Source organism: Puntigrus tetrazona, chromosome 22 (assembly GCF_018831695.1).
Source record: "Puntigrus tetrazona isolate hp1 chromosome 22, ASM1883169v1, whole genome shotgun sequence".
NCBI lineage: Eukaryota > Metazoa > Chordata > Actinopteri > Cypriniformes > Cyprinidae > Puntigrus > Puntigrus tetrazona.
In genome coordinates, this window is record NC_056720.1 from 8,371,582 (window position 1) to 8,394,717 (window position 23,136).

General features: G+C 37.4%; 3 protein-coding genes across 3 annotated transcripts in view; 1 reads left to right on the forward strand and 2 right to left on the reverse strand.

Moving 5' to 3' along the window:
- Nucleotides 1-3,811, forward strand: part of gpc1a (glypican 1a) — a 25,152-nt gene extending 21,341 nt beyond the window's left edge. Inside the window, exons 4-9 of the mRNA XM_043223929.1 lie at nt 611-776; nt 942-1,072; nt 1,210-1,347; nt 1,433-1,563; nt 2,436-2,611; nt 2,893-3,811. Coding sequence (XP_043079864.1) covers nt 611-776; nt 942-1,072; nt 1,210-1,347; nt 1,433-1,563; nt 2,436-2,611; nt 2,893-3,104 — 954 coding nt within the window. The 3' untranslated portion in view covers nt 3,105-3,811. The remainder of the gene's footprint in view (nt 1-610; nt 777-941; nt 1,073-1,209; nt 1,348-1,432; nt 1,564-2,435; nt 2,612-2,892) is intronic.
- On the reverse strand, nt 3,711-18,554 carry ankmy1 (ankyrin repeat and MYND domain containing 1). The gene is made up of 16 exons (XM_043223925.1): nt 17,936-18,554; nt 17,061-17,207; nt 16,545-16,981; nt 15,603-15,822; nt 15,138-15,314; nt 14,396-15,021; nt 13,393-13,564; nt 12,991-13,131; nt 12,771-12,911; nt 11,696-11,803; nt 11,356-11,487; nt 8,901-9,014; nt 8,639-8,789; nt 7,616-7,724; nt 7,391-7,545; nt 3,711-5,366 (listed from the first exon to the last, which is right to left on the reverse strand). Exons 1-16 carry the CDS (start codon nt 18,068-18,070, stop codon nt 5,215-5,217), a joined length of 3,117 nt encoding a protein of 1,038 aa, XP_043079860.1. The 5' UTR covers nt 18,071-18,554; the 3' UTR covers nt 3,711-5,214.
- A 1,113-nt stretch (nt 18,555-19,667) lies between these two features.
- hsh2d (hematopoietic SH2 domain containing) lies at nt 19,668-23,006 on the reverse strand. The gene is made up of 6 exons (XM_043223930.1): nt 22,798-23,006; nt 22,091-22,230; nt 21,854-21,943; nt 21,579-21,744; nt 20,974-21,207; nt 19,668-20,531 (listed from the first exon to the last, which is right to left on the reverse strand). Exons 2-6 carry the CDS (start codon nt 22,213-22,215, stop codon nt 20,013-20,015), a joined length of 1,134 nt encoding a protein of 377 aa, XP_043079865.1. The 5' UTR covers nt 22,216-22,230; nt 22,798-23,006; the 3' UTR covers nt 19,668-20,012.
- Between the last annotated feature and the right edge of the window lie 130 nt (nt 23,007-23,136).

The following is a 23,136-nucleotide window of genomic DNA, read 5'->3' on the forward strand; positions in this document are numbered from 1 at the left end:
TAGTGACTACCCTACCCTTACTTAGAACTCCCTGCTGCTTTGACAAATGAAAGTAGGGCGCAATGGTACCTCTCTCCGTTCTTTAAGGGATTTTTTACAGAATTGGATTCTGTCTCCTGGCGACAAACTCTCGGGAGATTCCTGCTAAGCAGGCCTAAAATCTTGCTGATGTTGGGAATATATCAGTTTGGAATATTGCGTGTCTTGTTTAAGTGGTCTTATGTTGACATATGTAAAATCTGAATCCACTGTATGGCACATTCCAAGGATTAGAATTAAAAATGAATGCATTTAGTAGCTGTTTGCATTAGTAGCATAAGTAGCAGGTTCACGCACGGACGCAGTAAAACAATTAAACTAAAATCTTTTGGAAAAGGCAACTTTGGAATGTAGAGTAATCACGCTGTAGCTTCAAAGTTACTTAAAAGTTGATTAAACTAGCTTCATCAACATTCATGGAAAATGATAACACACTTGTTCAGCTGATGCTAAAAGGACTTGCAGTGCTTTTATTACAGGAACAATTCTCCCGAAGTGATGCTGTGTTAATTGCCTTGCTCACAATAGTCTTAGCTCATGGATAAATGCCTAATGGTCACTTTTCCCACAGGTTCCTTTGAGCCTGGAGTGTAATCGTGCCATTATGAAACTGGTGTACTGCCCTCATTGCAGAGGTCTGGGATCAGTCAAACCTTGCATCAATTACTGCAAGAATGTCATGAAGGGCTGCCTGGCTAATCAGGCTGACTTGGACACCGAGTGGCAGAGCCTTATAGGTAAAGCAGAGATATTACGACACAAACTCCTACTCTTTTGCTGGTTGCTTGATTTCTGTTTCTGTTGCATCCCACTAAATACTGGTGTCACTTTGCTATATATTTCGGACATGAAACATAATTGGCACTGATCATTCATTCACACACTCTGTTTTCCTCAATCAGAAACCATGCTACAGGTGGCGTCAAGTTTTGGTGCCGAACCCAGTATGGACACGGTAATCTATTCAATTCCTGTGAGAATCTCAGAGGCTGTCCTCACCATGCAGGAGAACATGGAGATCTATACAAGCAAGGTTAGGACACTGAAATTAAGCACCTATTTAAAACGAGTGGGTTGGATTCAGATGTGAGGTGTCAGTTTGAACAGTATAAAGATTTATTGATCACAAAAGGATTGTTTACACACAACTAAGTTTGTGTTGCGTTTCAGGTTTTCAAGGCCTGTGGGGACCGTGGTGAAGAAGGAACACCAAGTTCGATATCTGAGGAGCCGAAAAAGAAAGCAAGTACAGTTACTGCCCTGGAATACAAACCCAGTCCCAAATCTGCAGCCAGACTGGAGGTGCAGGTGTGTGTATGTGTGGTGGTGTCCACTTTTGGTCAACTTTTATGAATTTTATACATTGTTAGTGAAGTATGTGTGCAATTCCCAGGTCACAGACGTGTCCAGTAAACTGAAAGAAATGCAGTTTTACTGGATCCAACTACCCTCGGCTCTGTGCAGTGGTAAAACAGCATCATCAAACAACGGAGACAAATGTTGGAATGGCATCAGCAAATCAAGGTATTACAACTTTAGGGCAAAACTATTTAATCTATAGATGAAAGGTATCCGTTCAGCTCGTCATCACATGTAATTGCATGTGCAAGGATTTGGTTGACTTTTGAGATGAACAAACATTTGAATTTATAGATCGTTACTCATGGTCAGTGTTAGCAGACTTCTGAAAACTGCATCCATCCTTTTTTTGCGGCCCGAGTCGTTAAATTGATTGTTTAGGTATCCCTGCCACAGAGCTGAACTCCCATTGCCCAAAGTCATCAGAAGTGATTAATCACTGGATGAGGTTTATCTTCATTTGTGTGAAAAGATTTGAGTAAGTACAGCCAAGAAACCTTTATTTTTAGTCATCATTAATACCTATTAGCTCTGTATAATCAAACTAGCAATCTCATGGGGGTAATTAATGCATACTGGTATGTGATTAGTGGTGTTTGCTAACGCAAGCATTCTTAATTCTGTTGCTCATAATTATGGTCCATATACAGACAACGAATAAAAACCCTACAGACACTACTTGGTGACAAAGCTAAAACACCCTAGCAACCACATAGCAAACCAATCAGAATGCCATCACAATATACTAGTTGCTAAAACCATAGCAACGCAACAACCTAGACCCTAGCAACCACGCAGAAATGCATTAAAAACCAAACTCTTTTGCAACGTGCTAAAAACCAATCAGAAATGCCTTAGAAATGCATTTAAAAAAACATGTTTTGCATAGCACGACGCATTATAATCAAGTTTGTATAAGCTTGTACAAGCCTGGATATTACTTAGCGAAAGGTTGCAAATGGTTAAAAATGTAATATAAGAGCTATTAACAAAATCTGCGTGATTGAAATGGTTCTGGAAAATTGCTTTTTCTGCAGTTACCTCCCAGAGGTCATGGGCGACGGGCTAGCCAATCAGATTAATAACCCAGAGGTGGAGATCGACATCACCAAGCCTGACAGGACTATACGTCAACAGATCATGCTGCTGAAGATCATGTCAAACCGCCTGAAAAACGCCCACGATGGCAACGATGTAGATTTCCAAGATACAAGTAAGAGGCTAAAGCGCTAACTAAATTACATGATTATACAATTGTCTTCATGAAACGTGAAAAAATTTCCCAAATTTAGTCAATACACTAGTTAAGTATGCTTTAATACTGTTATATGAATGGGGCTCAATGATGCAAAATTTTGCACCGTTCTAGGGCTGAATGAGTTTGTCTGTGCTATGCTGGAGTTTCATGTAAATTAGACACCATAGCAACCATTACTTCCGTGACCTTTTTTGCACCAAAATAATCATCATGTTTTTTCCATAATGTGTCTCTAGGTGATGATTTCAGCGGCTCGGGAAGTGGCATGTGTGCGGATCACCTGTGTGTTCGGGGTAGACCTCCGGTTTTTGGTCCGAAAACGGACAGGCCAAAACTCTACGCATATGGCCCTGAAAACAAAAGAGTCAAAGGATCCGGAAACCAGATTCAGCCTTCAGTCATCTTACTGCTTCTGTTACTCGCAACTCTACTGCTGAGACGATTATGAAAATGCTAAATCGAACTTTGGGATCTGGGTCAGGAAATTTGGGATAGGACAAGGAATGTTTCAAAAGAAAAGGAATAGGGAAAAATGAGAAAAGGTGAGCTTAAATGTTGCCAAACGAAAAAAAAGAAACCTTTTGAGTGAATGGACATTTGAATTCCTCTGGAATACGACATGAGAATAGGTGAAAAAGGAATTTTATTTCTGTGTATTTTTGTTTTGTAATATACGTCAGATTGAAACGCTGACTTGTTACATCAATTTACATCTTGCTTTTTTACCTTTGAATGTAAAAAGATGAACTGGATGGGAAGAATTCTGGTTTAGATTTACAATACGAGGTTCTCAGCCACCTAAGCGACTTACCCACAGTTATTTGCTCTTAAAGTCACACAGTCACCAAGACACCTCGTGTTTCATTTCATCATGCTTGAGTTACGTAAGTTTGTCTTTGCACAACTGTTCTTTTTGTCTTAAATATTTCACAGACGATCATAATTACAAAACACTGCATCAGTCTGATCCCTTTTAGATTACAAAATGTATGATCTATGGCATGGATATAAATTGAAATACGAAATTTCAGAATATCTGAGAAATTATGTAATGTTGTTTTTTGGGAGTTTTTTTTCAATGAACTGTAATTCATTGGTTTAGTATGTAATTATTTTGTATGGTAGCAAGCTGCAATAATTGATGAATTTCACACACAAGGGTTTGGAAATGTCTTTTTTTTTTTTAACACCAACATCAAAAGAGAAATCTTAATTACATTTTTTACATTTTCCATTAAAAAACCTCTAACCATTCCTACAATAAGCAAGTCCAATTATTACAAGTATTATCATTTGTATTCGATTTAGGGGTTGCTTTCCATGGATTTGATTAAGATTTTAAGCAACATGAGGCAAATCATGTTTTAGTTATGCAATAATTGTCAAAAATTACGATTATTCTTATTAATACATACAAATTTTTATACTGCCCCCCCAAAATAAGCTTTATTTTAATGCAAAAAAACGTTTCTCTGATGTTGGTGTGAAGAATTGACCCGAACATGATTATTCTCTTTTCTTGAAATATACACGGAAAATAATAAACGTCCAAAGGACACGAATGCACAAAATATTACATCACCCGATGCGAACCCTTAACTTGCATTTGGAAGCTCATGGCTATGTTATTGCTCGTAATGTCACTTCTGGAGCAAGTTAAATAGAAGCATGTGTCAGCCTTGAATGATATGATTTGCCTTGAATGGAATTTCATTATAACCAAAGCCAATGGGAAGCAGTCATTTACAGAATGTACTTTTAAAATAAAAACTGTCACTTTTAATGAAAGCTTAACGACAATTTTACGATTCTGATTTCAGAGCAATGTAATTAATTAAACCTGTGGCAGAGATGTTTTCAAACACAGAGCGCAGCGTTACGGTATTTCTGAACTTTCTGAAAAAAACAAAAAGATCCCTACAAAATATCTTGCACAATACCAACATCTAGTCCCTAAATGTCGCATATAAAGGTGTCAAACGATCTTCATGTTTCTGATATTGTTCCTTTTTTTTTTTCGATGCACAACTAGAGCTGAATCCACAAGGACCGGGTTTTGTCAGATGCGAAATGTAAAAAGTTTGTGGAATGTAAACGCGGTTGAGAATATACATGATGTAGTGTACGATCTCTGTCACAGGAAGGCTCGTTTTTTTTGTATTCGGTTGTCCGGTATAAATGAAAAGCACACTGTATACTCTTACTCGATCGCATGACTCAATGAATGGACATTGAGAAGGGCTCAAACACAAGCGTAATGTGTTTCCTATGACAGTGACCGACTGAGCGCACGCTCATTCGAGAGAAGCAGAGATGTGTGTTATGAAACATTTGATTTTGTTATATTTCAGCACTAGCATTTTATTTGAGGTATGAATTTGTAAATTTGGTCCGTTTTACGTAATAAACTGCACAGTTGTTCAAACTAAATGGATGCTGTCTGTGTTTTTAAATACGTTTTCAGACTTTGAACTTGCTCGTGTCTATTAGTTTTAAAAATGTTAATGTAAAGCCACAACCTTTCGCACAACTTACGTTCGGCAGGCCTTTGTACAAGTCTAAATAAAGCTGTAATTTTCATTCAGGTCATATTCCTGTATTTCTGGGGTCACGCCGAGGTGGAAGGTCTTGTCTTTAGCGTCTCTGGTGGACAGGGGTGAATATGGACCAACAGATGCGCATTTATCCCTGCTGCCTTCTCCACTGACCACTGTGAAAACCCAACAAAACATTAAGCATTAGTTCATCGCTGTAATAAACCGACATCCTGCGTGTGTATGCATTGCTCTCCAAAATGGCGGAAGTTTGGGGAAAAGAATGGTTGAGTATATTGTGTTATTTTAGTCATAGCGTTGCAAAGTTGAGCTACTGATGTTACGTCCTGTTTAACCAATGTATTTCATCAGAAATGTGTTTATTTGTGTTCTGAAGACTTCTTAAGGGTTTGGAAACAACACGAGGGTGAAAAATGAATGACAGAATTGTTATTTTGGGGTGAACTACGCCTTTAAACATTTTGAGATTACACTTCCAATAGCTGGCAAATGAATTGACAACTGATAAAGCAATATTTTTTGTAGAAAGACTATTGTTTGGAGGCTGTAAAGCCTTGTTTGGACCTGCATTTTGAGCAGAAACGGTAGCTAGACGAATCCTCCAGAGAAAAGCACACACTGAACACCCTAAATATACAGCAATCAGGTACTGCCAGGTTCTTCGATGCCCTGCTGAACCTCCAGTGTGATTCTCTGGCGCTCCGATTCTGGCCTCATTTGTTCTAGAAGTGTGGCCTTTATCTCACAAACACTTCTTAAATAACACTGTTGTTACTGGAGACTCGTTATATTCTCGCAGGAACAGACCACTGCAGGAGGGGGTCATTTCTCATTTTATACTTTAAATCCCATAAGATGTCCTGTCTGTTTTAAAAACAAATCCTCTGCTCACTCTCTGCACAACTGATTTTCAGTGTCTGCTTCCTATAGTGCTTACAAACCTTCTGTGTGGTTTAAAGATGATACAATGCAGTAAAGTAATTTATTTATATAATCATTTATTTGTAAAGTCATTGATGCACATTTAGATAACTTAAGGAAGATAATTTCAGCTTTTTATATAGACAAAATGTCAAAAATACATTTATGATGTAGGTTGTAAGTATTGCTTCAAAATGGCAAAAGAAGAAAGTGTTTAGCAAGAGACAAAAATATAGAATGGGCAATTTACTGAAAACTGCATTTCCATTCATTAGTATGATATCATTTTCATTCTTTCATTCTTTATCAAGGTATTTTGGAGACTGATGGTAACAAAGCTGTTTTGGTTATCAGTGACTATCACTGTATGAACAATGTTTTTTCAAAATATCTTCTTTTATGTTCCATAGTTTATGTTAGGCCATTGTAGCCTTAATGTTTGTGTGTAATACATTCTATGTTGACTCGATGAATATGTTTCTAACGTTGACTTAAAACTTTCCGTTTAATCTCTTTTCAGAGTCAAATGTATTTTTTAGTGAAAAATACAAAAATAAAAAAACAAATAAAAATAGTAAAATACAAATAACACTTTTTCATTATATATAAATAAATTTTCATATATATATATATAAATAAAATCTATATTTTTATGATTTGAAAAAAAAAAAAAAATATATATATATATATATATATATATATATAGTATTCTCTGAAAAAGACTACTAGAATTTCTATAATGTCCCATATTCTGCCACAAAATGCATCATGGTGCGGTTAGCGAGAGAGAGCACTCAACAAGGAAAAATAAACTTAAACAGTTTTAATCTACTAGGAACGAAATAATGAATAAAGTTAAAGGCTGATCGGCAGGCAGGCAGACAGGACACAAAACCACACGCAATAAGGACGAGCACCGACGTGAACTGGAACTTAAATACACACAGGAATTGACTGAACTAATAAGACACAGCTGACGACAAATTAGACAATTAACAGAAAGTAGGTCACACAGAACACATGGCACGGGACAAAACAACAACAAAAGAGTCCATGTGTGACACGTGGTCGTTTTAATAATATCCAAAATACTTTTTTAAAGAATAATTGCGTCTGAGAAGGATTATTGTTATGTATAACATTCATAAGAATTCAATCTTTTCACATTACAGTAATGGTGCATTAACATGATACGTTCACATCATCAATATGCATGAAGAAGTCACCTTGGGTAAGTGTTTTTCGACCTAGTACCCACCTGGCGCACGGACACACTCGTCTCTATGACGCTCGTCCCACGCTTTGGTTTTGCAGGTCTTGCTACAGTAAAAGACCTCACGACAGCGGCTGCAGGTGGACAGCTGCACACCCACCGAACGGCCGCACGCGTAGCAATATCTGAAGCGAGGCTTCCTGAAATCAAAACCACAGACGCTGTTAACGCAAAAAAAATCACTTTGCAACTCTGTGCTGTATTAAGTACCTCTGCGCTCTCTGACTGATGCTTTTATTAAAGGAAGTCCTGCTGTTCTCGTCAGGAGCCGGTGTTGCTCCTGATCCAGGATACAGAGGCTTCTCTGTGGGACTGACACCTCAAACAACAGATAAACACAGAAATTAGCCACCTGTGACACTTGAAGTCGGTTTTGTTTTTGTCAAATACAGATGATGCTATAATAAGCAAAAAACATCAGGCATGTATATAAGTAATGTTCGATGAAATCCAAGTACAGACTTGCTGCTGCCGATACATCCACAACATGCTGCTGTAACCATATTGCTGCGGCGCATATTTGAAATAACCCCCATTTATCTTACATGAATCAAAATGTTATATAAATTGTATATTATTAGTTATTTTTATGTATTTTAGAATTATTTATAATTTCATATTATACAAATTTGGGTTTTTTAAATGTATAATACACAGAATAATTTTATATGCTCCTTACCATATCACTGTTGTTATTTATTATTAATAATAATTCAAAATCACACACTATAATAAACAGGAATGCATATTAGGCGTATACATTGTTTTTATTTACCATATAAAGAATTATTATTAATAAATTATTATTATTATTATAAATAAATTATTATTAAATTGCATACTATTATGACATCTTGTTAACTCAGCCAACAGGAATGCTTAACACTTGTATTTTACAAGTGCTGGGTAACGATTAATCGTTTAAATATAAGTAGTATAAAAAATACCTATAAAATCTATTCATAAATTATTAAGGTTGATGTTTCTAAAAAATATACATACATTTTTATTTGTAATCTATCTAATTACTACATATACTACTACTAAAATAAATAACAATCTGGCTAATGCTAGATAGTAACACCTCAAACAACAGACAAACACACAAATTAGCAGCCAGCGATTTCAGTCGATAGGACACAAACTCCTTCGAACGGTTGCACAAACCCTGATGGCAGTGAGACAAAATCCATAAAGCACCGCGCATTTATAGAAACGATCGGCCAGTCTCACCGAGCACATCTTGGCTCCGTTCCTTCTCCATTCTCATCATCGCCTGTCTCAGCAGATCTCCCATGAGGCCTAGCAACTGCCGGCGGGCGTTATAGGCTTGTCTCTCACGCTTGTTGAGGGCATGGTACGGGGTGTGGGCCATGCGCTGGTTCTGTTGGGAAAGCGGAAACTGGTCTGGTGAGCGGAGCGTAATTGGTTGAGGTGATAAATGAGATTTCAGATGATCTGGAACACGCGATGAACGGGCGATGAAAAGCTGCACCTGTTGGAATGCGCAGTGCGCATAATCCACGGCGGTTCCCACAGCGCACCTGCGGCCCTCGCCCACCGCGACAGGCATGAGGACGTCAGCGCCCGCTTTCATCAACTTCTCCAGCTTAACCAAGTCAAACAGAAACAAAGAGAGCGCAGTGATTAGAAATAACTACATTTATTTTTCTCTATTTCCTTGATCGACAAGCCTCCGAGGAGCTTAATTGATCCCGAACGTGACTCGAATAATAACTCAACCTTGTGAGGAAAAACATGAATGGGCATATGTTTTCTGCAAAACATTAAAAGCATAACACGGCCCAATGCATCAGTGGATATATACTGTCATGGCCAAAAATATTGGCACCCTTGGTAAATATGATCAAAGAAGGCTGTGAAAATGATCTGCTTTGTTACTCCTTTTGATGTATATCTTTTTTTTTCACAAAAATCTAACCTTTCAACGGACAATGAGAAATATCGTTTTGCAATAAATGTGTTTCTCTTATACACACTGGCCTCAATTAACGGCACCCTTTTATTCAATACTTTTTGAAACCTCCATTTGCCAGTTTAACAGCTCTAGATTTTCTCCTAAAATGTCTGATGAGGTTAGCGAACACCTGACACGAGTTCAGAGACCATTCTTTCATCCAGAATCACTTCAGAGCCTTTAGATTCCCAGCTCCATGTCGGTGCTTCTTCTCTTCAGTTCACCTCAATCATTTTCTACAGGGTTCAGGTCAGAGGACTGGAATGGCCAGCAAAAGCTTGGTTTAGCGCTCGGGTTTGTGTTTGGATTACTGTATGGTTAGAAGACCCAAACATAGCCCATTATAAGATTTCTAACAGAGTCGATCACTTATTGGTTTATTTATCTGTTGGTATTTGATAGAATCCATAATGTCATGTGTCTAAACAAGATGTTGAGGACCCCCAGCAGAAATATAGGTCTACAACATCAAAAATACAGCAGTATATTTTATTGTACACATGGGGTACTTATATCCCTGTGTTCACCAAACCTTCTTGAGTGTTTGCTGCTAAAAAGCTCTTTTTCTTTTTTTTGTCTAACCACAATTGAATATGTCTGAATATGTTTGGAAATTATTAATTATTGCCCTGATGGTTTAAATGGGAATTTTCAATTCTCTTTTCTTAAAGCCGCTCAATTATCTTTTGCTGCCTTTCAGAAATATTTTTTTCAAACATGTATTTCATAATGATTCCCTCCCCTTTAAATGATCCATTATTATCCAGTAAAAGGTTAAATTTTTGTGATTTATGTAAATAAAAATCTATAATTTTTTATTATTACGATTGTAAAATATTATTAATTTTATTAATCATATTTACGAAGGGTGCCAATGTTTTTAGCCATGACTGTAACTGTTTTAGTATTTTTTTTCTATCTACAGATTTTTTTCTAATCATATTAAAAATATAGGGTGTGAACCTATTATTTAAAATAGTTCAATATTTATATATAATATGTAATTCAATTCTAATTTCTCATTCTCGATTTGAATGATGAGAATAATTCATTTCAGTGTTACAAATATCAAAAAGGAATTCCTTAAGGGGCCAATTTAGTCTCTTATTTTGATTTTCATTGATATGTCTGTCATTTTTGCTGCTATTTTTGCCCTAAGGTGTTTAATTTCTGACACCATTTCCAGTTTCTAGTTTCTACTGAGTGACACTTATTTTTAAATATTGATGAATACAGATGATGCTTTAATAGCTTAAAAAGTCCAGCATATATTCAAATAATGTTCTATTTTATAAAATGTATTTTTACAATACAATAATTATATTATTATTTTGTTGTTACATTATTATATACTGTTATATAAAGATATTTTTATCGTTTAATAACATTATTTATAATTTATTAACTATACATATAATTATATAATCATAATGACACACACAACTATATATATATGTGTGTGTGTGTGTGTGTGTTTAAAATATCTAAATTTAATTTAATGTCTTACTTTATATAAATAAAACACATTTTTCAAAAGAAAAACTACCTTTTAAACATATTCACTCTAATTTTAGAATGATTTTGGATTATTGTTCAAAATGATTTTGATTTATATTAATATATTTTAATTAATATAAATGTTCTATTTATTTTATATTTATATTTATATTCTATATATATATTGCACAAAAATATTAAATAATTTTAAATAGACATAATATTATTATTATATTTTCATAAAATATATGGAAAACTAGTCGTTTTATTGTTGTAAAAATAAATGCATATAAATCTGTACGAAATGATTCAGTGAAATCAACCAAAACGTCTAACTAAGCCTAAAAGCCTTTCGACTTTTACATTGCAATGCATAGTGCAACTACAGAGCAACATTGCAGGAATATATTTCGAATATGCGCAGTCACGTATTTTCCCATGGGACTACGTAGGATAATTAGTTGAAGAAGATCACCAGCTTGACTTGGTTGCGTGGATGTGGCCCACGGTCGTATCTGATGTTGGCAAGGGCACAGAGAGCGCTGCCCACATGACGAGTGAGAGGAAGATTAGGATCAGCCCCTCCAGCTAGCAGTTCATCCACAGCCTGGGAAAACAGCGTTAATATACACAGCACGTCGGCGCAATGCCATAGAGTTCTCACCCTCATCCTTCAGTGATGACTTATTATTCCACATTCATTCTGTGCCTTTGAATAGACAGCGTTTAATTACGCCATAAAAGATGATTCCTTGCAAATAGCAGCACTACAAATGATTCAGTCGGAAGAAATGATGTCAAAAATGATTACATACAAGGTCGTTGCCGCTCAAGATGGCCAGAGATAGGGGTGAATGGCCACTCCACACATAGTTGGGGTTTGCGTTATGAGAAAGGAGAAGCGCCACCACATCTCTAGCATTCTGAAAGAAAAATAAGGCTTCTTTTTATTATATTGCACAAATAATTGAATGGAATGCTCTATTGAAAATGACATTTTATGCATTTCTTTAAGACTTTTATAAATTATAAATATTACTTTATCTACTAATTAGCAAATAATTTATATATTTTAGGCGTTTTTTGCCTTTATTATGATTGGATAGTGTAGAGGAGACAGGAAGCTAAGTCATTATGCAATAGTTATTATAGTAAGAATAAAATTATATATGGAAATTAAAACCTTAGGAGTATTGTGCTGTTTTAGTGTATATACAGTTTACAGTTTACAAAAGAATCAAACATAATGCATATTATTATTTAACACTGACCTGAATAAGATATTTCACATAAAATATGTTAACATATAGTCCAGCATAATAGCTGAATTTATAAAAAGTACAAAAGTTTACATCCCCTTGCTTTTTAATACTGTGCTGCTTTAGTGTGTTATTACTGTTTGAAATGCTTGTTTAGTGATAGTTGTTCATAAGTCTCTTGTTTCTGCCTGCTGTTCTACAGAAAAAACCTTCAGCTCCCACAGTCTCTTTGATTTTTTGAGCATTTTGTGTATTTGAAGCCTTTCCAACGCTAACTGTATAATTTTGGGATCCATCTTTTCACACCGAGGACACGAGGGACTTTTATGCAGCTAGTACAGAAGGTTCAAACATTCACTCATGCTCCAGAAGGAAAACGACGCATTAAGAGAAAAACTGTAGAATTTGATGAGCACGGTAAATTTGACTGATTTTGTCTTCTGGGAAACATGTAACTATCTCCTGTAGCCTCTGAAGGGCAGTGCTAAATGAAAATAAATATGATATTTAGACAAAATAAGACAAATGTACACATCTCGATTCTGTTCAAAAGTTTTCACACCTGGCAAATATTTAGCAGATCCTGAAAGGGGGTTGTAAACTTTTGACCTCAACTGCATTGTATTCTTACTGTATAATCGCTGTCTCTTTGGCAAGCCACATGTAGCGGTGTCCTCCCGACTTCCTGTGGAAGTTCAACAGGGGCTTCACTGAACTTATCCAGGGGTCCAGAGGCCATGAGATGCTGATTTGTAAAGGGCTCGAACATGTCCTGAGGGTTTATGGTTCTTTGATTACAGACAAATAAAAATTTGTGATGCAGTATATTTACACAAAACTTTTACTCAGACCTTATCAAGCTGATAGACTTCATGGGCATCCTGAGCTTTGACGTCAGGATCTGCCAGAGCATGCAGGAGGAGCTCAGTGATTTCAGGACCCTCTGCTCCGGCTAACCCCGCTGCTATGTGAAGAGGATACAGACCCTTTTGCTGAAATGAACACAAAAAGAAGAACAGATGCCTTGCTGTCGATATTACATTAAAATTTAGTAGGTCGGTTGGTAAGAATCTTTTAAAATACTAGTATTAGATTATTGTTTTTATACTGCTATTTTAAACGCACTGTCAATATTTGCTAATTACTTATAAATCTTTGAAGATTTAATTATTATTTATGGTTTAAATGATGTGGTTGTCAATATACATGCATTTTAAATTAAATTAAATTAAATGCGATTTCATTTAACGTACCTCTGGAGGTAGAGGTATGTCTGTACGAGCTCCACACTCCAGTAGACGACGGACGCCCTTGACATGGGCAGCTTTGATAGCCAGGAAGACGATGGGCATTGGGACGGTAGAGGCGTTGGGGTCTGCTCCTCTCTCCAAAAGAAGCTTAATTGTAGTCCATCGATTCCTGTGTCTGTCACGATAGGCAATCTTCAATTACAAAGCAACAACCTTCCAAATAATAACACGAGCAAACAATAGCTTGCCCGTTATCCACCTTTTCTCGACGTAACAATTTTCCATTTATAAATTCTACGGGCCTAGCATCCAGCTATTCATAGCTGATTGCTACTGAAAACTGGTGTGTCTTACCGTATTATTTTAATGTGTCGTCTTACTTATGATCACACTGGATTGAAGTGCAAACGGTTTCACCATTGACGCAAGCTTTTAATCTCCTCGTTATTTATCTATAGAGGCTAACGAACCAGAAGACTACTTTCTGCTACTTCTGCATTAAAGAAAAAGGTGGATATTTAATGTACTTTTTTTTAAACCAAATGAGTCAAATGAGTGCGGAAACGGTATGAGGCAGCTGTAGTAGAACAACAGTGAATTGAGGTCAGATGAGATCAGGCCATATGTCAGTAAAAACTAATTTTCCTGTCCTGTCAGCCATTATGCTGTGCTTGTAGCACGTGCTCTTCAAATACAGTGGTGTGCTGTTGTCTGCATCGTTTCCTATTAAAGCGCAAATGAAACTACAAGAACGCATGTCAGACTCTTATCACATTCAGCAGCGGCAGATCTTAAAGAAATAGAAGCCAACTAACCTAACAATTATGCTATTATAATATTATTATAAAATAGTTATATAAGTTATCGATAATACATTTATTCACAAAAATATGCTTAGTTGTCATGAAAATATACAATTATACATTTTATCTTTTATATTACACACATTGTATTTATTTATGCGAGATTCAGATGAATAAAAAAAAGTAGGAATTTGTTCACTAACTCTTTCTTTAGGAGTGCAATTTTCCGGACTGTCTCCTGGGTGTCTGTCGGAGACACTGTTCCAGTCTGGCACAGAACCTCAGCACTCTTCTGCAGGATCTCCTCTGTGACGTGAATGTGAAAACTAGCCACAGAACACGCAGAATCAAAAGTAGGGTCCTCTGATCTGATGCTCCTCTCCATGTTTTCATCATTTGCCGCCTCTTCCTCAGAGTTAAGCACTGTCTTTGCTTCCTTCTCTCGCCACGTTACAGAACCCACTGGGATTTTATCATCAAAGACTTGAATATATCTTGACACCGTAACTTGTTGTGTGTCTTCTTCAAGTTCAAGTTGAAGAGCTTCCCTCTTGTTTGGGTCTGCATTTTCATCGATTTGATGAAACTGAGGTTCTTCATAGCTGTTGAGGCCTTCTGATTGGTCAGGCCCATCTTCATTTATCTCCTCATTTATTTGCTCTCGAGCTTCAAGTTTCTCCAAGCTATTGAGGTTCTCTGGTTCGAGGCTACGGTCAATTTGGTCGCTTTCTCTTGGTGTCTTAAATGTCTCATGGCCGCTTTCATCTTTGGGAGTTCCTGTCATTGGATCTGGAGAGCATTCACGAGAGACGTCTTCCAGAGGCTTGATCTTAAGCGTAACGGACAGAAAAAAGGGAGGAGCAAGAAACAGAAGAAAAGCGATCTGAAAAACAAGTAAACCAAAATACCCGTAAAGCATCCCAAGCTTCCTCTCTGTATTATTACCTGTGGCTCTGGGCTGATCTTCTGTGTCACTCGCTCAGCCAGCGTCTCATGTAAAGACTGAAGCGGGTAGTAGAGGACATGACAAACAGCCAGAGCAGACATGCCTTCATCATTTAACTTATTAACATCGGCCCCGCTGTCCAACAGCATGTGGATGACATTATCATGACCATTAACCTGCAAAAAACACACAACAAATCATTGCGTACTGTTGTTAAAGATCCGAGACCTGTAGTTTGTCCATTTAGCCAACGTTTCTTCACAACTAAGAAAAATAAAAAGCAATGCTGCCACCTTCTGGCAAATATTAGACACTATTTATGTGACAAAATATTCACAAAATAGACATAATGCAACAAAAAAATCACAGATTAGATAGATTAAATTAAATACCAGGATGTAAAAGCTACACAGCACATAGCATTTTAGATGGTAAAATTGTATCGTGCTAAAACTGTAGCTTACCGTGGCCTCTATGAGAGCCGTATGTCCACGTGCGTCGCTCACGTCAGGATGGACTTTTCCATCTCTGAGGAATCGATAAACATTCCTGCATTCGCCATGCGACGCTTCCTTGATCATTTTCTCTGAGTTCAGCTCCAAGGGACCTTTGGATCCGAACTGAGTCCTGTTCATATTCAGCACTGCAGCGACATCCCAGTCTAATGTGTCCTCCTCAAATTTGCTAGGTAAAGTCAGTGAGTTAGTTCATTAGCAAAATTGTTTACATGAATAGATTTAAAGTAAAATAAAAGACTCTTCAGGCGAATATTGATAAACATTGTTAACATTAATGTATTTAAAATAAAATAAAATACTCTCTTTGGGGCAAATACTGATAAACATTATTGCAAAAATAAGTTACATTATTATAATTATTTATAATATAACTATAATTATAACATTATTATAATAATTATTATAACATTATTATAATTTTATATATAAAATTATAATAATTATAATAATGTTTATATAATTTATATATATATATATATATATATATATATATATATATATATATATATATATATATATAAATATATAAGTATATGTGTGTATTTGTGTGTGTAATCTAACTTCATTATTCTGAAAAATATCTACTTATTTACTTCAAGAATAAAATATACTTCAGAACATAAAATAAAAAACTAATCAGCTGAACAATAATAATAATATTTATTATTATTATTTATAAGTAAACTATTACTTTTAAAAATCAAGTGCTTTGCAGATTAAATTATTATTCTTATTTCTTTGTGTCAATTATATGGTTTCGTTACAATGAATTATTCATAATTTCATTTAAATTATTTAATTCAAAATTTGATTAAATACTAAAATGAAATAAAACCTAATAAATCATGTTGGGAAACAGCGCAGGTTACAAAGCAGCAATCTTCTCACCCGTGTCTCTGAATGTGTGCATCCATACGCTGTTGTAAAGGCAAGGCTGTCGATGGTGACGTCTGCTCTGTGCTGATGTCTCTCGTACCATAAAAGTGAAGGTCCAGTTCCCGGCGTAGACATCTGGGGACGGGCAGATGGTCTGAATCTGTAGAATAACTCTCAATGTTTGGAGGCAGAATGAACCGGTCCTCGTCCTCGGACAGACCCTGAGCGCCGTCTCTGCTCGGCTCTACATCAACAGGAAGCTGAGGTGGTTCCAGGTGTTTCTTAGGCCGCCTGCTCATGTGTTCTGGGAAGTCCTCGAGACTGAAGCCGCCCTCCAGTGTGGTGCAGAGTCGCAGCAGCCTCTCTCTATGCCAAAGGCCCACATCCTGCCGCCCATCAGGGTACGTCAGGACCCCAGGGCCGAAGCGCTCATCAGCGCGATACAGACCCTGCGGATGAGTAGAAGACATTTTGTGAGTATTATATGGGGAAAACAGCTTTATTGTTAGTGAGCTATGAATTATTCACCTCAAAAGTTGATCCGTCAGGGAAGACTTGTACTCCGTATCCCTCTTTTCGGTTCAGATAAAACTTTCCTGTGTATTTGGACCCATCGGGCCAAGAATACATGCCTTTTCCATGCCGATGATCCTTAAAAAATGAACCTTTATAGAACTGAATGAAACGTGACAATTTGGTGTCAAAGTGGAAAGTACTCAATAATGTTTGCAGTAAAAGTGGAGCAATTTAAAAATATTTAGAAAAACTAAATCAAAGGTTGTATTTCTGCCACTTGAATAAATGAATTAGGTACAAAAAAACATGCAAATAAAATATAAATGTAAAAAAATAAATGTATTCCTTAACTACATCTAAGTATTATCTGAGCTTTTTTGTTTTCTATTATTTTCAATTTTATATTACGAAACATTAGCATTTCGTGTTTATTTTGAGAAAATTGAAAAATTAACAAATAAAAAAATTTAAGAAAGAGGATCTTATTTATATGTATATGTAACAAACTAGCCTATAAAACTAATGTTATTTATTATTTAAAGTAAAAGAATGGAAAAAGTAAAAACAATTACCATAAGACAACAATTAGACAAAAACAATTTTAAAAAGACAAATCTAAATACATCTAAATCATATTTTTATAGTATTGTATTTTTGTTACAAATAATTTCATATCAATTCAAGAGACTGTGCAAATTATGACAGCTTTTTGTTTGTTTAGGTTAATTTTAATTGTTAGATGCAATCAATATCTAGCAGGTGCAATATGTGATATTGGATGTTCTCGAAATGAGCTTACCGTTACTTAATATATGTTTGTATAACCTAATCTCTTAGATCCAACAGACCATTAAATGATATAATGTTACATGTGAAGTGAAACCTACCTCTCCATTTGGCCATGTGAAGACACCAGTGCCGTGCTTCAGGTTATTCACGAAATCCCCCTCATATTTACACCCATCCGGCCATTCCTGAATCCCATGTCCATTTCTTTTACAAACACCGTCCCATCCCCACATTACTGTTTATCCTTCTTATTCATTTCGTATCATAAACTCGTATGTACACAGAGCGCGACTTCTAGGCGAGCCAGGAAACGCGCTTATTGTTTAACTTCGGGCGGTTACCATGACGACGCGACTCCTGTCGTAAATTTTCGCGCCCAGGCACGAAAGTCTTCATTAAATTAACGGCAATTAAGTCGATTCCTCTGTAAGATAGCTGGTGCTCCAGATGGTCTATTCATGACAGAATATACATGACAAAGGCCGGCGACCCTCTTCAGATAAACACGTGTTTGTTTTTGTGTTTCAAGTGACCCGCTGTAGTAGTTAAACACCGCGCAACCAAGCAACCGCGACGACCCCGGGGGGCACGCGCTAGCTGCTCTCTCGCTCGCTCACGCAAGGCCACACACTTCCTTATCTGGTCATCATATCTGAATAAAATAGCTTAATCTACGCTTTCTTGACTTCTTTGGATGGCTGTCAGAGGCATGCTGAAAAGCAAGCAGCGCGTGCGCAGAGCTTCCGCCAGCGCGCGACACATGATGCGCGCGACACACGATACGCGCCAGGTTATACATTACAAGTGGCTGAACACACCTGAGTGGTCTTACAACGACACCAACATTTAATTAAGAATCAAGGATCTCAGAACATCGGATAAAGAGTTTATTAAATGACTTTATTTCTGATGGTTTTAGCTGGTGCTTGTTCAGGCTGGAAAACCAACTTATAAACCATGCAGCTACATGATAAATGACTATATTTTGTGAATATCTGTAATAAATGTATTTTACCCATTAACCGTGTGCAGCTTAGCGATAATTATTGTGGAACTGTTGTTGAATAAATATGAAAAAAACATTCCTATTTCAAAATAACCAATATTGTGACAGTATATACAATCATAGCCTGATCTATCGATATATTTTTGCTTGCACATCAGAAATATATTCTTTGGTTTTTCTGATGGTGAAGGATGATTTCGTTTTCCTTCCTATTTATATTTCTGTGAAACAGGAAGCCATGGCTGGATAATTGCATGTTCATTATCACCCTGGAGCGCTCAGAATTGTGAATATAATTGGGAATACACTTTAGAGATATTTTACTCATAAGAATTTCTAGGGGCGCCAATAATTGTGTCCGACGTGTATTAGAGAAAAACATTTTGTGACACTACCATTTTAAATTCGCATTATCAAATGAAAGGTCGGACTTCTGTGAATTTGTTCAATAAAAGATCAACAGCATTAATAACGCAGATACTTTTCGCAGCCTCCTTTGATCATATTTACCAAGGGTGCCGATATTTCTGGCCGTGACCATATATTTATCCTTGATCCTCTAGACACTTTAAACTCTCAACACGTTGTACAATCATTATGTAGTGTTTATCAGAATAACAATAAAGCTCAACTTGACAACAAACAGAAAATACCTGTCTTAGGTCTAATTTGATGGTTTCACGGAGGTTTTCATCGCTTGTTGCAAGCTAATCCCACTGAAGACCACCCTGGAAGACCAGCTAAACCATGACAAACCAGCTTCAACCTGCATGGCATGCATGGTATTCTAAGATATTTGGAAGAAATCACATGTTTATCTTGGGTTTCTAGCATCGCCTGTACATTTATTGAACAACTGCAGTAAAAAGCAAATATTTACAATTTGTTGTTTTTTCTATTCATTTATGTAAAGTGCCAGATTTTAGGAAGCATAATCCAGTAGCATATTCAAACTCATGCCCTCAGGCGCAACTCTGTTATCAATATATTCAAATATTTTACCGTGTCCAACAGGTTTTTCCAGACGACGAACCTTCGGAATGCATTGAGTCAGAAATTGAAGTGCAGCATAGCGAAACAGAACAACACAACAAAGAAGAGCGATGTTGGCACGTTATTCAGTGACATTGACAAAAAAAAAGTAAAGCCAGCCGTCTTTATGTTTTTATCTAATAACCAGGTGCGAAAGGAGGTGGATTTAAGTACTCCAGCGGTAACTGTCTATCTGCAAAGTTGGGAATCCCGTCAGATGCCCGACGGCCCTCGACTGTGCATGTTTCGGTTAATTCCTGATAGTCGTTTTCCTCCGGTTGTTTAGGGTTCGCGTTACCGCTCTCCAAAGCAGAGAAAGCGTTTTCCTGACCCGCATCTTTAGCGATCTCCTCATACATGTGCTCCTTGGAGCGGTTCTTTTTAAGCTTCTTCTTAATTTGCGCCAGGCCCAAGACCACCGGTTTCAAAGGTTGCTGGATTCTCTGCTGGGTCCGGCCTTCGACGGGGGTTTCGGGTAGGATCTGATGTCTGTCAGAGCTTGCCGGCGTCGCCCCTTGCGATCTGTCAGCGTCCGCGGTGGCTTGCGGGCGGTTTGGCAGGCACGCTCTGGGCGGTAACTGCGGCGGCGTGTCTTCGGCTGGGGGCTTGGGCGTAAATATTGTTCGAGGCTTTGCAGTGGGCTTTGTTGGCTGATTCTGAAATGAAAACACGCATTTTTAGACTTTAACCAACCCGTTATAGGATTATAATTAATAAAATGTTCCTTAACGAACTGTTACTTACGCAAGATGTAGATGCGTTTGAACCAGTTTATAGACGTTTAGCATTACCCGACTTGCTCACCAATGGAATGGAGTGAACGGGTGCCGTCAGAATGAGTTTCTTACAAACGTGCAGCTTTTCACACGATATTAACCAATGGACTGGATTCGTGTGGATTACTGGGATGGTTTCATCAGCTGACGGGCACCCATTCACTGCAGAGGATCCATTGGTGAGCTACATTCCTGTAAACCTTTTATGAGGTACAAACTAACTCATTTAAATCTTGAAGCGGCCAGAGGATTTTTTAGTAAATGTTCATGAGCTATTTATTGACCTGCAAGATGATTCTGTAATCTGTTGATGCTTTATTACCATGCTCTGCAGATTCAAAGCGCTCATTTCCGTCTCCAAGCTGGGATACAGTCTCGCAGAAGGACTTGTAGGTAGCGCAGATGATTCGTTTTGGAGCGGCGAAGTCGGGTTTTGTTCAGGGATATCTGAATGAGCCGAAGGGGTCGGAGTTGAAAAATGCATCCATTCAACCTGTCCGGGGCTTGCATCTTTCTTTTGAGGAAACAACAACTCAGCGTAGTTATTTTTACCACCCTGCAAGCAAATGAGACCACAAAACAATTCTCAAGGTCAGATGTAGAGCACATATTCAACGATTACGAATAATGTTGATGGTGAAAATAAACACGGACTCTTTTCCCCATCACGGTGTTGAAAGGGTAAACAACAAATGTATACAATTTCTTTACGTTTTGTGACGTCAAAATCTTCCCAATTGTTACAAGATTGGATTTATATAATATTTATTTTCATACTGTATTAGTGCAAAACTCCATAACATCTTAGAACTGCCAAGAACGAACATGATGGCCGATCTTTATGGGCATATCTTGATGGATAACCAAAACCGACCTGTTTGTGGCATATCTAGAAATAACAAGCCGGCATGCAAATAAACTCTATACCTGTTCGCAGGCCACGGTGAGCAGGTCGTTGTAGGGGAGAATGGGGTTTCTTCGATGAAAGGCCACCAAGTCATGGAGGGAAGAGAAGCACGTCTTTTCTCCCACTATAACATACTGGTTATCTGGCAAGACGTCGATCATGAAGTGTCTGCAGCGATCTTCAGCTCTAGGGGAAAGATTTGCATCGACTCATTCACGAACAGTACTTTTGAATCAAACTTCCTTATAGTGAGGTTTATTGACTGACAACAATGGCCACATTGACACAGGCTTACCGATACGACAACGTACAACCCACTCTGCTCTCGCTGACGCGGATGAGGAAGTAACCAGGAGGTTTGCACATCAGCATGTCCTCCGCAGCCCTGCAATACAGAAATGGTTCATCTGACAGGCAACAGCAAGCCGATTTTCTGCTCTGTGATGCCACTGCGTTCATGATAATACAGTCAATACATATTTCAGAGTCTCTGCTTTTTAGTATTATAATACATTCATTAATAATTCATTACTTCCTGGATATTATTCCATGGAACCATTCTGGAACGATCCCGTTCTTTAGGATGCAGGTACGATGGAATTCAGTGAACCAGTCGAATGCTGCATTACTGCTGTCATGCGGTAAAGGCACAGCCATGACATCCGGTTTCTCCTAAAGGTACAAATGATTTGATGGGAAACCTGACACTTTCGATTAAATTAATGCCATTAATCATTAAAGCAAACCCATTTAAAAAAAAATACATTAAAAGGCCATTCATTTAGACGCAACACTTCCATGATGGACGTCTTTCAACATCTAAATTGAAATTATTTTTTCAATCTATTTATTTTAAATCTAGGCGAACCGTCCGGAGATTAGAATAAACAATAAATCGTCAACAACTATAAATAAGCACACACTAATGTACGTACACACATACGGATCAAATGCAAGCTGAAACAAATTATATCATGACATATAGGAAGTTATGCGCGTTTCGGATTTGTCAAACTGATTATCTCGATCACGGCCAAACTTGTTCAATGTGGATTTAACAACAAAAACAGGAAGTTTCGTTTCGCTTAGCGCGCTTATATTCAATTGCACGTATTTAAGCGTCGCAGTCTATGTTCTAAGCAATACATGCTGGGCGCAAAGGTGTTTTTAAAAGACTGCCGCTATTATAAACAATAATACACAGGGAAAAATGTAATGTTTTTATAAAGCATAACTCACCTGCCGAGTCACACGGTACAGTGACGGGAGCCGAGGTGACCTCACCTGTTAAAACTGTTTGGGGTGTGGTTTAAACAAAAGGAAGACGACACATTTCAGATTGTGAACTGAAAGTATGTCTATCTTTGTTGTCGGTTCACAGGCGAGTGCAGTTGATTTGCGCGCGAGACACGTCTCGCGACTTAATACAATATTAATTAGGCCATTCTCGCTTTCCTGCCGACGCCTCATTAATATTAACGAGGCAGACGTCAGCGAATCAGGAAGGCCTGCTCGACATGACGTAATTGACATCAGCTAATTTGAGCAGGCTTGAAAGAAGAAGAAAAAAACAGTCAA